General features: G+C 41.3%; 1 protein-coding gene across 1 annotated transcript in view; it reads left to right on the forward strand.

Moving 5' to 3' along the window:
* SPTLC3 (serine palmitoyltransferase long chain base subunit 3) overlaps positions 1-16,231 on the forward strand; it is a 147,831-nt gene that overhangs the window by 88,953 nt on the left and 42,647 nt on the right. The window contains exons 7-8 of the mRNA XM_058563224.1: positions 5,720-5,825; positions 14,643-14,862. Coding sequence (XP_058419207.1) covers positions 5,720-5,825; positions 14,643-14,862 — 326 coding nt within the window. The remainder of the gene's footprint in view (positions 1-5,719; positions 5,826-14,642; positions 14,863-16,231) is intronic.

A 16,231-nucleotide genomic window follows, 5' to 3' on the forward strand; every position in this document is an offset into this window, starting at 1 on the left:
GGAGGTAGGTTTCACCGAGCTTTGAACGACGAAGGATAAACTGCCAACCACAGTGGCCAGCAGCACATGGAAAGTGGAGGCTGATGTTCAGCCCCGACTGCGGGCCCTGGATCCAGGGGGGAGGAAGGGCCTTGAGGGATGGGCAGAGAGGGAAGCTCTCAGGTCTCAACAAAAGCTCAGTTGCACAAGACAATAGGAAGGAGAAAGCCGTGGCAGAAGAAACAGTGTTGTCACTGTACAAGAAAGTGAGAACAAAGCCAAATATCTAGTTCTTATCTTCAAGAAGACACTCTTTGAACTACATCCAACCTCCCTTCTGAGAAGATGACGGCTTCCTTGTCTCCTTGTGCCCTCTTTTCACAGGACGTGTCTGCAGCTTTCTCAGATCCCGCAGGCTTGCAGATACCATCAGAGCTTTGAATGTAAGGAAAGGCAAAAGAACAGGCTTGCAAAGTGTATTTGTCACCTAAGCCTGATTGTAGCTTTTGGCTAATTGGATTATTCCGGGTAGTATTTAGTAATTCAGTAATCCAGTTAGCCATCCCTATGACAGACCAGCACTGCTTAGCACCAGCCACCAGAATGTGGCCTCCGCGCCACCTTTCATCCACCAACACACCAGCTTGCTCCTCTCAGCCCCTCGCAAACCAAAGGAAACCGCCTTGGTGAGCCAGATGTGGTGGTGAATAATGTCTAAGGCATTGTTGAGGCTCAAATTTGTAGTGATTACCAGTCCATAGTGTGTCATTATAACTTTATAACAACATTGCACAATAGGGCTATGTATGTCTGCCTTGATGACATCAAATTTATTTTTTTAATTTCCATATCTCAAAATTTTTTTTATAAGCTGACAAGAAACTGGTTTGTTTGGGTTTGGGATTTTTTTGCAGGGAGTGGGGAGGCTGTGGTTCTTGTTGGTTTTACAGACCGTTACAGAGCATTAGTTTGCTCATCTGAAAAAATAAAAACCTAATCGTCCCTCCCTACTTCTGAGAGGTGTCGTGAGGATTAACATAATGCAAGTTTAAGTGCTTTAATAAGCATCATCATTTAAAAATCCCTTACAGATGTTAGCACATGGCCTGTCGAAACAGTAGAATCCCACAAGGCCTTTAGATCGTAAACCGTGGTCTCCTGAATCCCACGGGTCTGTGACCCACATGCGCTAGCATAATAGAGCAAGACCCGAAGAACCAGAGAGAAACTACCAAGTGCTAACGTGGGTCCAGAATCCCTTTCTTTGTCTAGCTTCTGTGATTCTAAGAGGTCAATAAGTCTGTCCCTGACGAGAGAAAAAATGGCTGATTGATTTTCTCTCTGCTCGAGGATCCCAGTGTGTGGACACCAGGGATTTTGTGAAGTTCCACCAAAAACGCCCCCCCTTGGTACTCTCCATTCACATCAAACACAATGACTTCCCTGCCACTGAAGGGACTGGGATTCCTCTCCCTTCCATCTACAAGATGCATAAAACACATCATGGCCATTTAAAGGCTTGTTATTAAAAGGATGGAGAGAAACTTCTCTTCTCTTTAGTGGTGTTCATTTTAAACTTAATCCTGGACTAAGCCTATAATATGTATGTGACCTTTTTGGTTGCATAAACAATACAATAATCTCTGTGTGTACAGAATTTTCAAACACTTAGAGTATTCATTTTTAAATGACTGCTAATTTAGTTCACTTGGCTTTTTTTTAATTAATGTGGTATTGGAACCACACTCATCATTTATCATTTCTGCACAAAAACTTATAAATTCCAGGTCCTAGAAGGAAAAACTCTCTAAACAGAATGCTTATATTCATGATCTCTTTATTCCATTCAGAGACTAACAGGCCTGCGGTAGATGACAGATGAGGGAGCTGGTTCCCCTAATCACGTGGGTCCCTTCAACATCTTAGGAACCCCACCTAAAGCAAACTGTCAATGCAGGTGAAGGTTTATTATCCTGGAAATTCTCGAAACAAGAAAGCTGCTTTTTGTTTCCTTGGCTGCCATCTAGTGGTTACTGACATAGTGTCAATAAAACATGCTACATCTGTGAAGACTTAGAGGATAACTTGCCTGTCTTTAAAACAAAAGCAAAAAACACAGTTAAGGAAATATTATTGCAGACATGAAGCAATTATTCTTTCCAATAATTCCTATTTAGATGCAGAAGATCATTCATTCTCTTTCCTGTTTTCTGGTCTACGTTCCTTTCCGTGAAAAGACAACTGATTCAATTACCAAACATTTATTTGGCACTAATACTGTGCACTAGGACTAGGGCCATAGGGATGAATAAGATAAGGTCTCTGCCTTCCGGGGAGGAGAGACATGAAATCAAATAATGGGCAACGTGATGAGTGCTTAAAAAAGAATAGATGAGCCTTCAGGGACACCAAGAAGAAAGAAAATCTGTATTATTGGCCAGAAGAGTTGAGTGGAGGCTTGAGTGATGAGTGGGAGTTCTCCAGACAGACAAGAGGGAAAGCGTATAGGAGAGTTGGGAGGCTGGGTGTTGGGGACATTAAGAAACTATATCAGGAATATAGGCAGAGGCTAGATCAGGAAGGGCCTTTGGAGATTGCATTAGATAAATATTACTGCAACAACCAACCTCAAAACAATGGAATCCAACAATCAGCACTGATTTCTCACTCATGACTGCGTGTGGGCTGGGCTAACTGTGCCCTACTTGTCTCTCAGCCTCTCCTGGGACCCTCCTGGGACCAGCGGGCACCCTGGGCCTCTTCTTGTCATGTCACTAGCAGAAGCACAAGAGGAAAAGCAGAAACATGTAAGGCCTCTTAAGGCCGAGGCTTAGAACTAGCCCGCTATCTCTTTCCTGCATCCTATTAGCCAAGGCAAGTCACTTGGCTGAACCCAAGTCAGGGGCATGGAAATATCCTCCACCCTTTAGTGGGAAGGCCTATGAAGTCACAGGGCAAAGGACTCGAATTGGGGGTTGAAGTGTAGGAATTGGGGCCAATAATGCATCTGTCACAAGTTCTATCTTGGAAATATTGGGTTTGAGGTACCCTTGAATTTGTCTAAAATGTAGTTGGGAAATCATTATATAGCTCAAAATAGAAGTCTGGCTTTGAATGATGGATCCAGGCGTCCAAAGACCCCCAAACATGTACACTTGTGGGCCCCGTCCCACACCAACTGGTTCAGAATCTCTAGGAGTGAGATTGAGAATCTGCATTTTAACTAGTTCCCCAGATGATGGTTCATATTTACTGAAGTTTGAGATTCACTGGCAGATAAATAATAAAATAGAGAAAAAGACAAGGAAGGATCACCAAGAAGGAAAGGAGTGAAAAGAAGAAATGGTTCCCACAAAGAATACTAGAGAATGGGAAGAGGGAGGGGACACTAGAAAGGAGTAGCTTTAAACACAAACGTGTGTGTAATTGTGTCAAAAGCTGCCCACATGTCGAGTAGGACAAGGACTGAAAAATGTCCCAAACACTTTACAATTAGGAAATACTTTATGATCAGGATACAATACTGACTCCAGGGATATCATTATGTCTATTCTGCAGATGAAAAAAACATGGCATGAAATAAAATGAAAATCCACCATCTCTTCCATTTCTTTTTTCACGGGTCCTGTATTACCCTGGTGAAATTGGTTAATTCCACATCTAAGCTGACATATCAATCAAAAAATCTAAATTAAAAATCTAAAAATAAAATTAGTCTCTGGCTAATTATTAAAGAAATCAAAATTATATTTTTTGTTCCATTGGTTCTCATATCATGCCAGATATTATTAAATTAGCATGCTAAAATGGGGCTCTTTCTAATAACTGTTCCCCTTCTTCATTATTTATACTGCTGGTTTTCTTAAGCAGGTCAAAGGATGTTGAAGAGTGTATTATCACTAATGCTTGGATTTCCAAGAGAGATTTCTAGAACATAGCACCCCTATTCACATATCACACACTTTTTCTGAATGCCAGGACCCAAGATCCAGTCACTAGTGGGTGGATGCTGGGGACAGCTCAAGAGGCACTATACTAACCAGGGACCTCTCAGGTGAAGAGGTTCTGATATTGCGCTATCAAGTTGATTGATCCTACTCCACTCCAGTTCATCTGGAGGCACCTTTATTTGAATGTGGTTTGCTTGAATGTTCTTGATCAATTCAAAAATATCACTAGTACATCTAGGATTCTATTTCAAAGATATATTTTATGGCTTCATTGGGAATGGCAAGGTTGCAGTGTGGAAAAGTGAGTGCACCCACGAATGCATTCACCCAGCTTTGGGGGAGCCCTAAAACAGATCCAACCACAGATTGGGGACTAAAAGACAAACTGAGGGGCTCTCCATCGAGACCAAGAATCTCAGCTAACTTGAGCCTAGACCGGCGATAAACCAACGAATATCTGCCTCTTGAGAGCTTTATGTGCCGTGGCCAAAACCAATATTGACTGTGCTGTTTTAGGCTTATCTTTGCTATGTTTCTCCTTGTGAGCATTTTAAATGAGATATCTAACGCCTGGTGAACATTATGTAACTGTCAAGTCAGCAGTTCAGTAGCACCTCCATCTTTTCAAATTAAAAGACCTAAAGTACTTCAGTTTCAGATTCTCAAAAAGGGAAAGCTTAGGGGATGCACAGAAATATAGTAGAAATATAATGATTCTAATGAACATGCACATAAACCTCCGCCTTGTTTTGTCTCTGTCTAGCCTTTGCAGGTTAAAAACAAACACACACACAAATAAAAACAGCTGGGTTAGTAGGCAAATCCTTCTCAAGGGTCTCTCAACTGAAGCCCAGGCATCTACATCTGATTGCAGATAAATGAAAACTCACTATTGATTAAATTTGACGTCAAAAGTTAAAAAGAAAACTCTACCAGGCTTTCATCCTTCCTTGTTCTTCACCATGGAGTTCAAGAAGAAGGGACAACGGCTCTCACATAAGGCAGTAAAAGGTAGTGGTTACAAATGTGGGTCATGGTACGAGACTGCGTGGGTTCAAATCCTGCCTCCGCTGTTTATGATCATAGACCTCAGGCAATTTACCAGACTTCTCGGTGCCTCAGTTTCCTGAACCACGAAATGCAGATACCTCCTTCTCAGGGTCATGAGAGGATTAAATGAGTTATTACAAAAAACATGCTTAGAAGGGTACTTAGAATGCAGATAGGGCTCAGTAATTGTAAGCTATTACTAATGTGTCCAGAAGTCTCCAGATATTTCTCAAAGGAAGGCTAATTGTCCCACTGCCTTAAAGTTTTGAAACCTCTGAGGCTGAAGGATGTCGAAAGTCAGATGCCAAAGCATAGGAAGTGAGAAGGCTCCCAGCAATGCTGCCACTCCATGCAAACTCGGCTACACTCTAATATGCCACGTCTAAACAATTAGTAGGTGTTAGTTAATTATGTCTCTCATAGTTAATTTTAACCTGACAACAAAGCTTAAGCCTAAGAGATGTATTTAATCCTTTTAAGAGCGTACGAAACTGTGTGCCTCCAGTGGAGGTTTATTCTGCCTGCTATACAAACCCGACTAGTTACCTTGTCAGAGCTAAATTTTACTAAAAAATAAACCTCTCTCTCCCCCTAAGGTGTTCTCTGATTTGAACTTTGCTCTCTGAAAATTCAAGTTTCAGCCTGAGCCTAAAAAATTTGGTGCCTCCTCAGGAAAGAAAATGGGAGAGAAAAAGAAAAACCGTCTAATGACTTAATTTCTTTTTTGGTATTATTTAAAGACATGCAAAGCCTAGAGAAACTCCTGAGAGAAGCTGTAATCTACGGCCAGCCTCGAACCCGCAGAGCTTGGAAAAAGATTCTTATCCTGGTAGAAGGCATCTACAGGTATGTAAATAACCAGAGACATTTTAACACACTGAGGCCTACAGCAAGCTGACAAATGGGGAAGGCTGACCTCTCCTAGCTAAATGGAAAAATGAGTTAGATGTGGGTATTATGGCGGGACCTGAGCCAGAGCTATCAATGTGAGCTGTCAGGCCTTGGGTCAACAGTCTTTTTAATGACTATACGTATTGCAGAGCACCTTGGAGTCTGGCATGCTCGTGAAGGCTTCCTCAGAATATCCTCACAGGGCATTGCTAACTTGCACTGATTCTTTCCACTATCCTTGGCTGCTCTACAGTTTCAAAGGCCTTTAGGGACTGGTTGTTCAACATCAGAATGCTCCCTGCCTTTATGACAGTAGTATACATTGCTGATAAGCACCCAGATGCCCCTCACCAGACAGTGCACCCAACCTCCAGTTGCTCGCTGAACCTGGCCAATAGTTGGTATCAGAAAACAAAAGACCTGCTCGTTTCTAGGTAGGACTAACCTAGAGTGCAATTCATCAAGAGCTGGATGGGGCGGGGCTGGTCTTGGCGTCTGAAGTTATGCTCAAGTCTGCGTTTTCCCACCGCTCTTAACCTAAGCAGACAAAACACCTACTAAGCCATTCAGAGCTGCACTTTTATATCGCAGGTGGTGATTAAATTTGCTTCATTCTCTGTCTGAATCGATTATCATTACTGAGATGGAAGTTACCTGCAAGCCTTTCTTCTGTTCGATGCCCTAGTCCACGAGTCAAGGAAACATTGTCTCTTGAGTTGCTCATTCCTAAATCAATTCTCAAACAATCCTAATGTTAGGGAATCAAGGGAGATGTTTCCCATGAAATAATTACAGAAAAGTGAAAAATATTAAAAGGCAGAGGATGAGGGTGTAACCTCCCCAACCAGAAGGAGTGTGGCTGCAAAGGAGACTTGAGGACAGAAGCAGCATTTCTTTCAGCCAGCTAATCTAATCAGTGCCGAGTGCACATTGTTTCTGTCATGTGAATAAATAACAAGCAGCAGAAGACATGTGACTCCCTCTCTTTTGGAAAAAAGAAGTGCTTTCTCCCAAATTTAAAATAATATAATAATAATAATCCTAGTATCATTTTTTTTCTCTAGCACTTACTGCCACCATTGTTGGTGTTCTGGGTGTTCCCAGCGCCACCGTGGTGTTGCAAAGTTCACCCCCTTCTGTATCCCCTATCAGTACCTCCTCAGGTCAGCCCCAACAGAATGTCCTGTTTATGAAGTCTTTGGGATCGCCCTACAGCAGTGTTATCAACCAGGGTGATTTCTCCTCCTGCAACCCACCCCCACCCTGGGCACATCTGGCCATTTTCGGTTGTCTCAACTGCAGTAGAGCACTAGTGGGCAGAGGCCAGGGATGCTGCTACACATCTTACAATGTGCGAGATAGTCCCCTACAACAAAGAATTATCCAGCTCAAAATGTCAGTAGTGCTGAGGTTGAGATGCCCTGCTGTAGAATAATTTAACTACTCACTGGCCTTGAACTTGCTACTTTTAGGAAATAATCTCATAGTGACACTGGGCTGTCATAACCTCAAGCGTGGGTCTTTCTCCAGCTGTCAGCCTGGGAAGGGAGCCCTTATCCAAACAGCTGTCACTCAGGGCTGGACTAGCGGGAGGATGTATCAGCTGAGGGAGAGCAGACGGGCATCTCCTCTAACCAGAGTAAACAGAACCCAACTGCAGATAAGTAGAACTTGGCTCCACTACAGGAAAGTTGCATTTTAAGCACTTTGATCATGGCTGAAATCAAGTGGACCACCAGAGTTTTCAAATATTCCCATCAGTTATACAGAGAGACCTCTCCAGCTGCAGGGCGTGTTAATGCTTACGGTGGGCCTGTGTCCTACCATGATCTCAGGAGGACAGAGGAGACGGGTATGGACTTCAGCTCCAAGCCAGTGTGGCACCAAACCACAGCTTAGGCTTCACTAGCAACGGTGACTGTTTCATTATCTATTGCTGTATAACGAATCATCCAAAATATAATGGCTTACTCAGCAAGGAGTCCTTATTTCCCATGCTGTCTGGACCAAGTAGGCAGTTCTTCTTCTGCTCCACATGGTGTTGGTTAGGGGGCGTTCATGGGGCTGCATTCAGCTGGGAGTTCAGCTGGGGCTGGAACATCCAAAGTGACCTCCCTCACACATTTGGGCTCTTGGTACCGGCTGTTGACTGAGGGCTTTGTTCTCTTCTCTTCTTTGGGGTACTTTCTCTATGTGTAGGCTCTTCTCACTCAGCAGTCTAGCCAGAGCTTCCTTACAACATGGCAGCTGGCTTCCAAGAGAAGGAAAGCAGAAGCTGCCAGCCTATTAATGGCAAGGCCCAGAACTGGTACAGCATCACTTCTGCCATCACTCCTTCTATTGGTCAAAGCACATCACAAGGCCAGCCCGGATTCAAAGGGAGGGGAACTAGAGCCCACTTCTTGATGGGAGGATTGGCTAGTGTGTACAGGGGTGAGAAGACCTGCAGGCAGCCATCTTTGGAGGGACTCTACCACAGAGGCTCAATTAACCTGGTATGTGTGCAGAGTGAAGTGTCCACTTCCCATGGACTTGCCTTCCTGGAAAGGTTCCTTTTATCTCATCCGCACAGAAATCTTATCTTCAAATGAGACTGTGACCTAAAAGCCCTCATAGATAGAAAGCAGGGCACCTCTTAGACAAGCCTCAGTACTTCCTGGGGCCTCAGTTTCCTCATCTTTAAAATAAAGCTAGTCTGAGGTAGAGTTCTGGAACATGTGGGTGCTCTCATTTGCTGCCATCACCAGAAAATGAAATGATTTCCCACAAGATTTTCCAAAGGGCCAGGATTAGGAATGTGAAATCAATAGTTCTCAAATGTACTGCTACTTTTTAGAGATATGTTAGGGACACATACCTTGTGGATATCTACACAAAACCTCCTTTGGATTTTTACTCCCAGATTTTTTCATCTCTTGTTTGTGGTTTGCCGCCATGAGCCAAGTCCTCCCAACACAGAGAGCTCACAAAAATCATTTTTTTTATAACTCCAAAAGAGAGGAGACAGCCAAATAAGACAGTTTCAGGCAGGTATCAAGTTAGAGAAGGCTAGATACGAAGTCTGAGAAGTCAGTAAATTACAGAAAAAAAGTTATAATAATAATAATAGTAAAATAATGATAACATCACCATCCATAGATCATCTAGGTACTATTATTTACATATAGAATATAGAATATAGAGGAGTCAGGATTTGGAAGAGACCTGGGACCTGGGTTCAAATCCTGGTGTTGCCGCCTACAGCTGAGTGCCCTTCATAGTATTAACATGTGAGTATTAAATGAGATCATATAAGCTAGTGCTTGGCAGAAGCCCAGCCCATAGTAAGCCCACAATCAAGGGTAGCTGCCTTCATCATTAAATTTATTTTCAGTTTAAGAAGTTGCAACTCAGAAAACAAGCTGTCTACATAGCAAAGATGTTTGCTTTTCACTCACCTAGAGGATGGATGTCAGAGGAAGGAATTCACATTTATCATGTATATACTTCTTGCTAAACATGTCACATGTGTGATCTTGAGTAAGCTTCCCCAGTACCCACGAGGTTATTGGGAGGATGGAGACACTGAGGCTCCGAGGCCTAAATAGCTTGCCCCAGGGCAGATAACTGAGATTAAACAGAGCTGGTATTTAAACTGGGTGTCCCTGCTGTGACAGAGGCCCAATGTAAACAGAAGAGTCTGTCCATGTGTCCACATCCAATGAAATAAATATAGAAAATGCAAGGTCATCCCTCTGACTTTCACTATTTACCCAGCTAAAGCGCAGTTTCTTCATCTGTAAAATAGGGTGATTGAAACTTGAAGTCTGAAGTTCTATGATTCCATAATTTTTGGTTTAAAGTACTATTGTATTGTTTTAGGGTTCTCGTCTGTATTTTCCTTTAAGCATTGTTTTAAAGTCACACTCCTAGTTTTGTGTCTCTGAAAAGTTTAGATTTCTTGTCAACTCTTGAATGTAAGACCAGAAACCATAAAAATCCTAGAAGAAAATATAGGCAGTACACTCTTTGACATCGGTCTTAGCAGCATCTTTTCGAATACCATGTTTACTCAGGCAAGGGAAACAAAAGAACAAATAAACAAATGGGACTACATCAGACTAAAGAGCTTCTGCAAGGCAAAGGAAACCACGAAAAGAATGAAAAGACAACCCACCAACTCAGAGAAAATATTTGCAAATCATATATCTGACAAGGGATTAATCTCCAAAATATATAAAGAACTCATACAACTCAGCAACAAAAAAACAAACAACTTGATCAAAAAATGGGCAGAGGATATAAACAGACATTTTTCCAAAGAAGATATACAGAAGGCCAAGAGGCACATGAAATGATGTTCAACATCACTAATTATTAGGGAAATGCAAATCAAAACTACCATGAGATGTCACCTTATACCTATCAGAATGGCTATAATCACCAAGACAAAAAATAACAAATGTTGGTGAGGATGTGGAGAAAAGGGAACCCCCTTACACTGCCAGTGGGAATGCAAACTGGTGCAGCCTCTATGGAAAACAGTTTGGAGATTTCTCAAAAAATTAAAAATAGACATACCATACGATCCAGCTAACCCACTACTGGGTATTTATCCAAAGAACTTGAAATCACCAATTCAAAGAGGCTTTTGCACCCCTATGTTGATTGCAGCATTATTCACAATAGCCAAGACGAGGAGGCAACCCAAGTGTCCATCAACTGATGAATGGATAAAGAAGGTGTAATATATATATACAATGGAATACTACTCACCCATAAAAAAGACAAAATTGTCCCATTTGCAACAACCTGGATGGACCTTGAGGGTATTACGTTAAGCAAAATAAGCTAGACAGAGAAAGACAACCACCACATGACATCACTCATATGTGGAAGATAAACAAGCACACGAATGAAGAGAACAGTTTAGTGGTTACCAGAGGGGAAGGGGGCTGGGGCATGGGCAAAAAGGGTAAAGGGGCATATATATATGGTGATGGATAAAAACTACTGGTGGTGAGCATAATGCAGTCTATACAGAAACTGATAAATAATAATGTACACCTGAAATTACACCATGTTATAAACCATTATGACTTCAATAAAATAACTGAAAAAAAAAAAAGAGAGAAATCTCAAAATTATTCATAAATATACTGGAGAGGGAGAGAGGGGTCCCAATTAACCTGGGATATAAACTAGCATAGCTAGAGCCCAAGCTTTAAAATGAATCAAGAAATAATACCAAAATTTCAAAATGCCAAAAAGACATATGTAAACAAATGTTGAAGTGTCAGAATGCCATTTTCTCTAAGAATATAAGCCATTCTCCTCCCCAAAATAATGTATGTTTAAGGATTGATAACTTCAGTGGTAATCTCTAACCTATATCTCTACGGTTTAAACAAATAAAGACAAAGAAAAAGAAAACAGTAGTTAGTTTATTTTTAATTAGTCTTAGCTCCTTTTTTTCTCTCTTTCTACCTTCCTTTCTTCTCTTCAATTATACTTTGAGCCCACCACCAAGATTTTTCCGCCATGTAAGTTGGCAAACCAGTGGTTTAATTCCCAATCCAGCCAGTGGATAATATGCTTTATATATGGAGGAGAAGGTGGTTACGGGGAGATTTCAAAAATGAGTCTTGTCACTTAGCTAATACATTATGTAATAGAAAAGATATAAAGAAATTATTCACTGGTTTGCTGGTTTAAGAACAATTCAAGTCCCTGCACAGAGCTTCAAATTAACTGGTGGAATTATCTTTGCCTACAGTTGTATTTTAGTTGTTTTTCTTCTACTGAAGTCAAAAGAAAACACAACCTTCCACTTAAAAAGAAAGAATAAAACACTGTTCTTGTTTTCTTTATCATTTTTGGCACTGTTTTTTGACAGCAATTCATGGGAATAACATAGATAGCCTCTTTATGCACGCACCAACTCAATATCCCACTATAGGAAAGGCTCAATTCAAATTTGATCACATTGAGAAAATGAAAACTTAGTTTGGGTGAATATAACTCTTTCTAAAAGCTGAGTTCTCCCTAGGACGCATGTGTGCCCTGCGTTAACTCCAGAAATCAACAGTATCATAGAGTCATTAATCTTAGAGGAAGAAATATAAACCAGGTGGTCCGACTCCTAACACCAGCTAGGCCAGCCCCAGCAAAGGGTAGCTAATTAGTGGCCCTGAGTGTCTGCAAACTGTTCAGCATTAACTCTGGCTCCTACCAAATTCAGTTCCAGGAAAAGGATGGCTATTTGTGACATGTCAGGTTTTTAGCGTATTTGTGTTACCAACTTATAACATTTTAAAGATGAAAAGAAAATTCTAGAATTTTGAGAGCAGACAGCCATTTATTATGTATGACACCCATATGCCTTGTTCTTAGAAGATTCAACACAGACCATTGTCAAGGGCTCCCAATATCTCAAGTTAGGCCTCATTGTAACCATTTCCTCCTAATCTCCTTCTCCTGAGAACAAGAACAATACACTGAGTGCTCATGGTGTGTCAGACACTTTACAAGCATTATTTCTTGTCATCCTTATAAAGCCCTTATGAGGAGGGTCCCATCATCATGCGTATTTTACATATGAGAAAACTGAGGCAGAGAACATCCTGTAAGTTGTCCAAGTTTGCAATTAGTAAGTGGTGTGGCTACAATCTACGCTTGGGCAGTCGGATGGCTGTACCTCCTCCTCCTCGATGGAAACAACTTTAACAAGCAATTAATCTAAGAAAATATTGGAATTAACTCACAAACTTATATAAGGGAAGATGACTCTCTTTGGTTTTCATTTTTGTAAAAATAGTCATTCAGAATGATCTTGTGAAAAGCACAAATGCAATAAGCTGGTGTTCCTTAAAATTAAGAACTTCTCTGCAAAAGACAATGTCAAGAGAATTAGAAGATAAGCACAGACTGGAAGAAAATATTTGCAAAAGATGCATCTGATAAAGAACTGTTATCTAAAATATACAAAGAACTCTTAAAACTCAACAATACGAAAACAAACAACCTTATTAAAAATGGGCCAAAGCTTAACAGACACTTCACCAAAGAAGATATACAGATGGCAAATAGACATATGAAAAGATGCTCCACATCATATGTCATCAGGAAAATACAATTAAAATAATAAGATACCACCACACACCTATTAGAAAGCCAAAATCTGGAACTCTGACAACAGTAAATGCTGGTGGGGATGTGAAGCACCAGGAACTCGCATTCATTGCTGATGGGAATGCAAAATGGTCCAGCCACTTTGAAGACGGTTTGGTGGTTTCTTACAAAATTAAACATACTCTTACCATACGATCCACCAATCGTGCTCCTTGTTATTTACCCAAAGGAGATGAAAACTTGTATGTGCTCAAAAACCTGCACACAGATGTTTATAGCAGCTTTACGCATAATTGCCAAAACTTGGAGGCAACTAAGAGGCCCTTCAGTAGACGAATGAATAAATAAACTGTGGTACATCCAGACAATGGAATATTATTCACCGCTAAAAAGAAATGAGCTATCAAACCATGAAAAGACATGGAGGAAACCTAAATGCACATTATTGAGTGAAAGAAGCCAATCTGAAAAGACTACATACTGTTGATTCCAACTATATAACATTCTGGAAAAGGCAAAACTAGGGAGACAATAAACAGATCAGTAGTTGCCAGTGGTTGGGCTGGGGGAGAGATGAATAGTGGAGCACAATAAATTTTTAGGGCAATGAAAATACCCTGTATGATATTATGATGATGGAAACATGTCATTATAGATTTGTCCAAACCCATAGAATGTATGACATCAAGAGTGAACCCTAATATAAACTATGGACTTTGGCTGATAATGATGTGTCAATGTAGGTTCATCAATTGTAATAAATGTACCACTCTGGTAGGGGATGTTGTTAATGGGGGAGGCTATGCATGTGTGGGGCAGGGGGTGTACGGGAAATCTCTGTCCCTTCCTCTCAATTTTTCTGTGAACCTAAAACTGCTCTAAAAAATAAAGTCCTTTCAAAAAAAAAAAGCACAAATGCTGTACTCAATGATTTACTCCCTCCAAACCCACACCAGTTGGTCTGGGTAACTGCACAACCAGCTGGATTGTTTTGACTGACTCAACCTAACACTTAAGTTTATTTTTTTTAATACATTAAATTTAATAAATAAACTAATTGGAAGAAGGGACAAGTTCAACTCTCTGTTTGTGTCAATTGATTAGTTCTTGAATTGTTTGACAAGTTCCTTTGTGTGGCAAGGGTGTGAGTCTGTGTGTTTTCATAGAACTCGCCTGTCAGTGTAGTCAAAACTGTGTGTGGTGTAGACACAGCTTACGAAGTGTTGGGAGAACTGATTCAAGTCAAAAGTTCTTTTAAATCCCCTGAGTTCCAGAGGCACTATGTAAATATGAATTTTAATTTTGCTTATTTACTTACTTCATATTTATCCCTATGCTGGAGGACTTGAAGTGTTTTTGCAATTTACAATACCGTGAAAAATTAAGCACTTAGGGCTAAAACAAAGGGTTTCTTCTATAGCAATGGTTCTCAAAGTGTTGTCCCCAACCAGCAGTTCGTGCATCTCCTGGGGAGCTTGGTAGAAAAGCAAATTCTCAGCCTACCCCAGACCTACTAAATCAGATACTCTGGGGGTGGGGTCCAGCAATCTGTGTTTTAACAAACCATTCAGAGGATTCTGATGCTTACTCGAGATTGAGAATTGACACGGAGCTTCCCAGGAGGGTACACACTAGTGACGAGCATTTCTCTTTATGCCCTAGCATGGAAGGTTCCATCGTGCGTCTGCCCCAGATTGTGGCTCTAAAGAAGAAATACAAGGCTTATCTCTACATAGATGAAGCTCACAGTATTGGGTCCGTGGGCCCAACCGGCCGGGGTGTCGTGGAATTTTTTGGAATGGACCCTGGAGATGTTGATGTGTACATGGGCACGTTCACCAAAAGCTTTGGATCCTCAGGAGGTTATATAGCTGGAAGGAAGGTAAGAGAGGGACTCCTCATGTCTATTTAAAACCTAAATGCTCTGGGGACACAGTCTGCAGGGTTTCTCTGCATTCCATGAGAGCTGCAGTTCAGTTCACCACACCTCAACTGATCACTGTGGCCTCGAGACAGTGGGTTCACAGCCAAGAAATGCCCAGAACGTCAAGGAGCTCTAATAGTGAAGAGGAGCACGTGACAAGTAATCACATTATAACAAAATGCCAGCACTAGAAGTGCACACAGGCAAGGACTTAGTGCAAAAGAGAAGGAGGATCAAGTCTGCAGAGCAGTCTCTCAGATGTCTTAGAACAAATGTCAGTCTTATAGACAAATGATGGGGGGTTATACTTCAGAAAGAGGGAATAATGTATACCAAGCCACAGAAGTGATAAGAGGATGTTACAGAACTGTAAATAGTTTGGTAAATGAAAAATACAAAGCGGGTAATAGCAAAGGTGGGCAAAGGTCAGATATTAAGGCGGGTGACCTTGTGCTACACGTTGTGGGTTTTAAGAGTTTTAATCAAAATAGTAGCAAGATCAGAAATGTACTTTTAAGAGATTTTCTCTGCAAAATAATTCTCTCCCACAATTTTGGATAAGCCATAGGTCAAATCTTGTCATCCTCCAATGTCTTATATATTCGCCTTAAAAATTCTGATCTGATGGGATTACACTCTGAAATGGGTGTTATCCCTGTCATTCTGGTGCCAGTATCACCAAGGGAGTTGCCAATATAAAGCAGGAAATGTTTAAAAGAATTAAAAAGAAGAGAGAAGGAAAGGAGAAAAAGAAAATGAAATCTTTAAACTTGGGTTTGAGCAATAAAGGAGTCAGCTGTCTGCCGCATATGACAGTTTTATCCAAATTCTGAGAGCTATCTGGTACAAGCCGACACCTGTCCCAAAGAGACCGTGTGACAGCGGTGCTGGCTCCTTCTACGAGGGCACCTCAGGCTCCAGCCAGAGCAACAGCTTATCTAAAATTCAAAATTCCCTACTCACTGTGGCCAGCAGGAACAAGAGTTCAGACTCCTGGTGAACCAGTTGGACAACCAGAGTGCATCTGAAAACAGCACCTGATTTAAAACAACAGATTAACTGTAGCCCCTCACACTGCATGAGACGCACAAATGCTTAAAATGTTCAGAGTTTTCAGTGGTCTTTTTACCCGTGAAGAAGCCCTACTTTCTCCCAAGCTCAAAGCCTTGGCCTGTGGGAATTAGCTGGGTAATGCTAAAAACATAGGGAATGCCCAGGATCTTACAAAATTCAGCCAAACCTGAGGAAAGGTTAAATGTCCCCTTCCTCAACTGTTGAGGCAGTGGGATCAGAGGGTCTCAAATTTAGGAGGTCCCTCATCCAGGCT

This window comes from Diceros bicornis, chromosome 19, assembly GCF_020826845.1.
Source record: "Diceros bicornis minor isolate mBicDic1 chromosome 19, mDicBic1.mat.cur, whole genome shotgun sequence".
Taxonomy (NCBI): domain Eukaryota; kingdom Metazoa; phylum Chordata; class Mammalia; order Perissodactyla; family Rhinocerotidae; genus Diceros; species Diceros bicornis.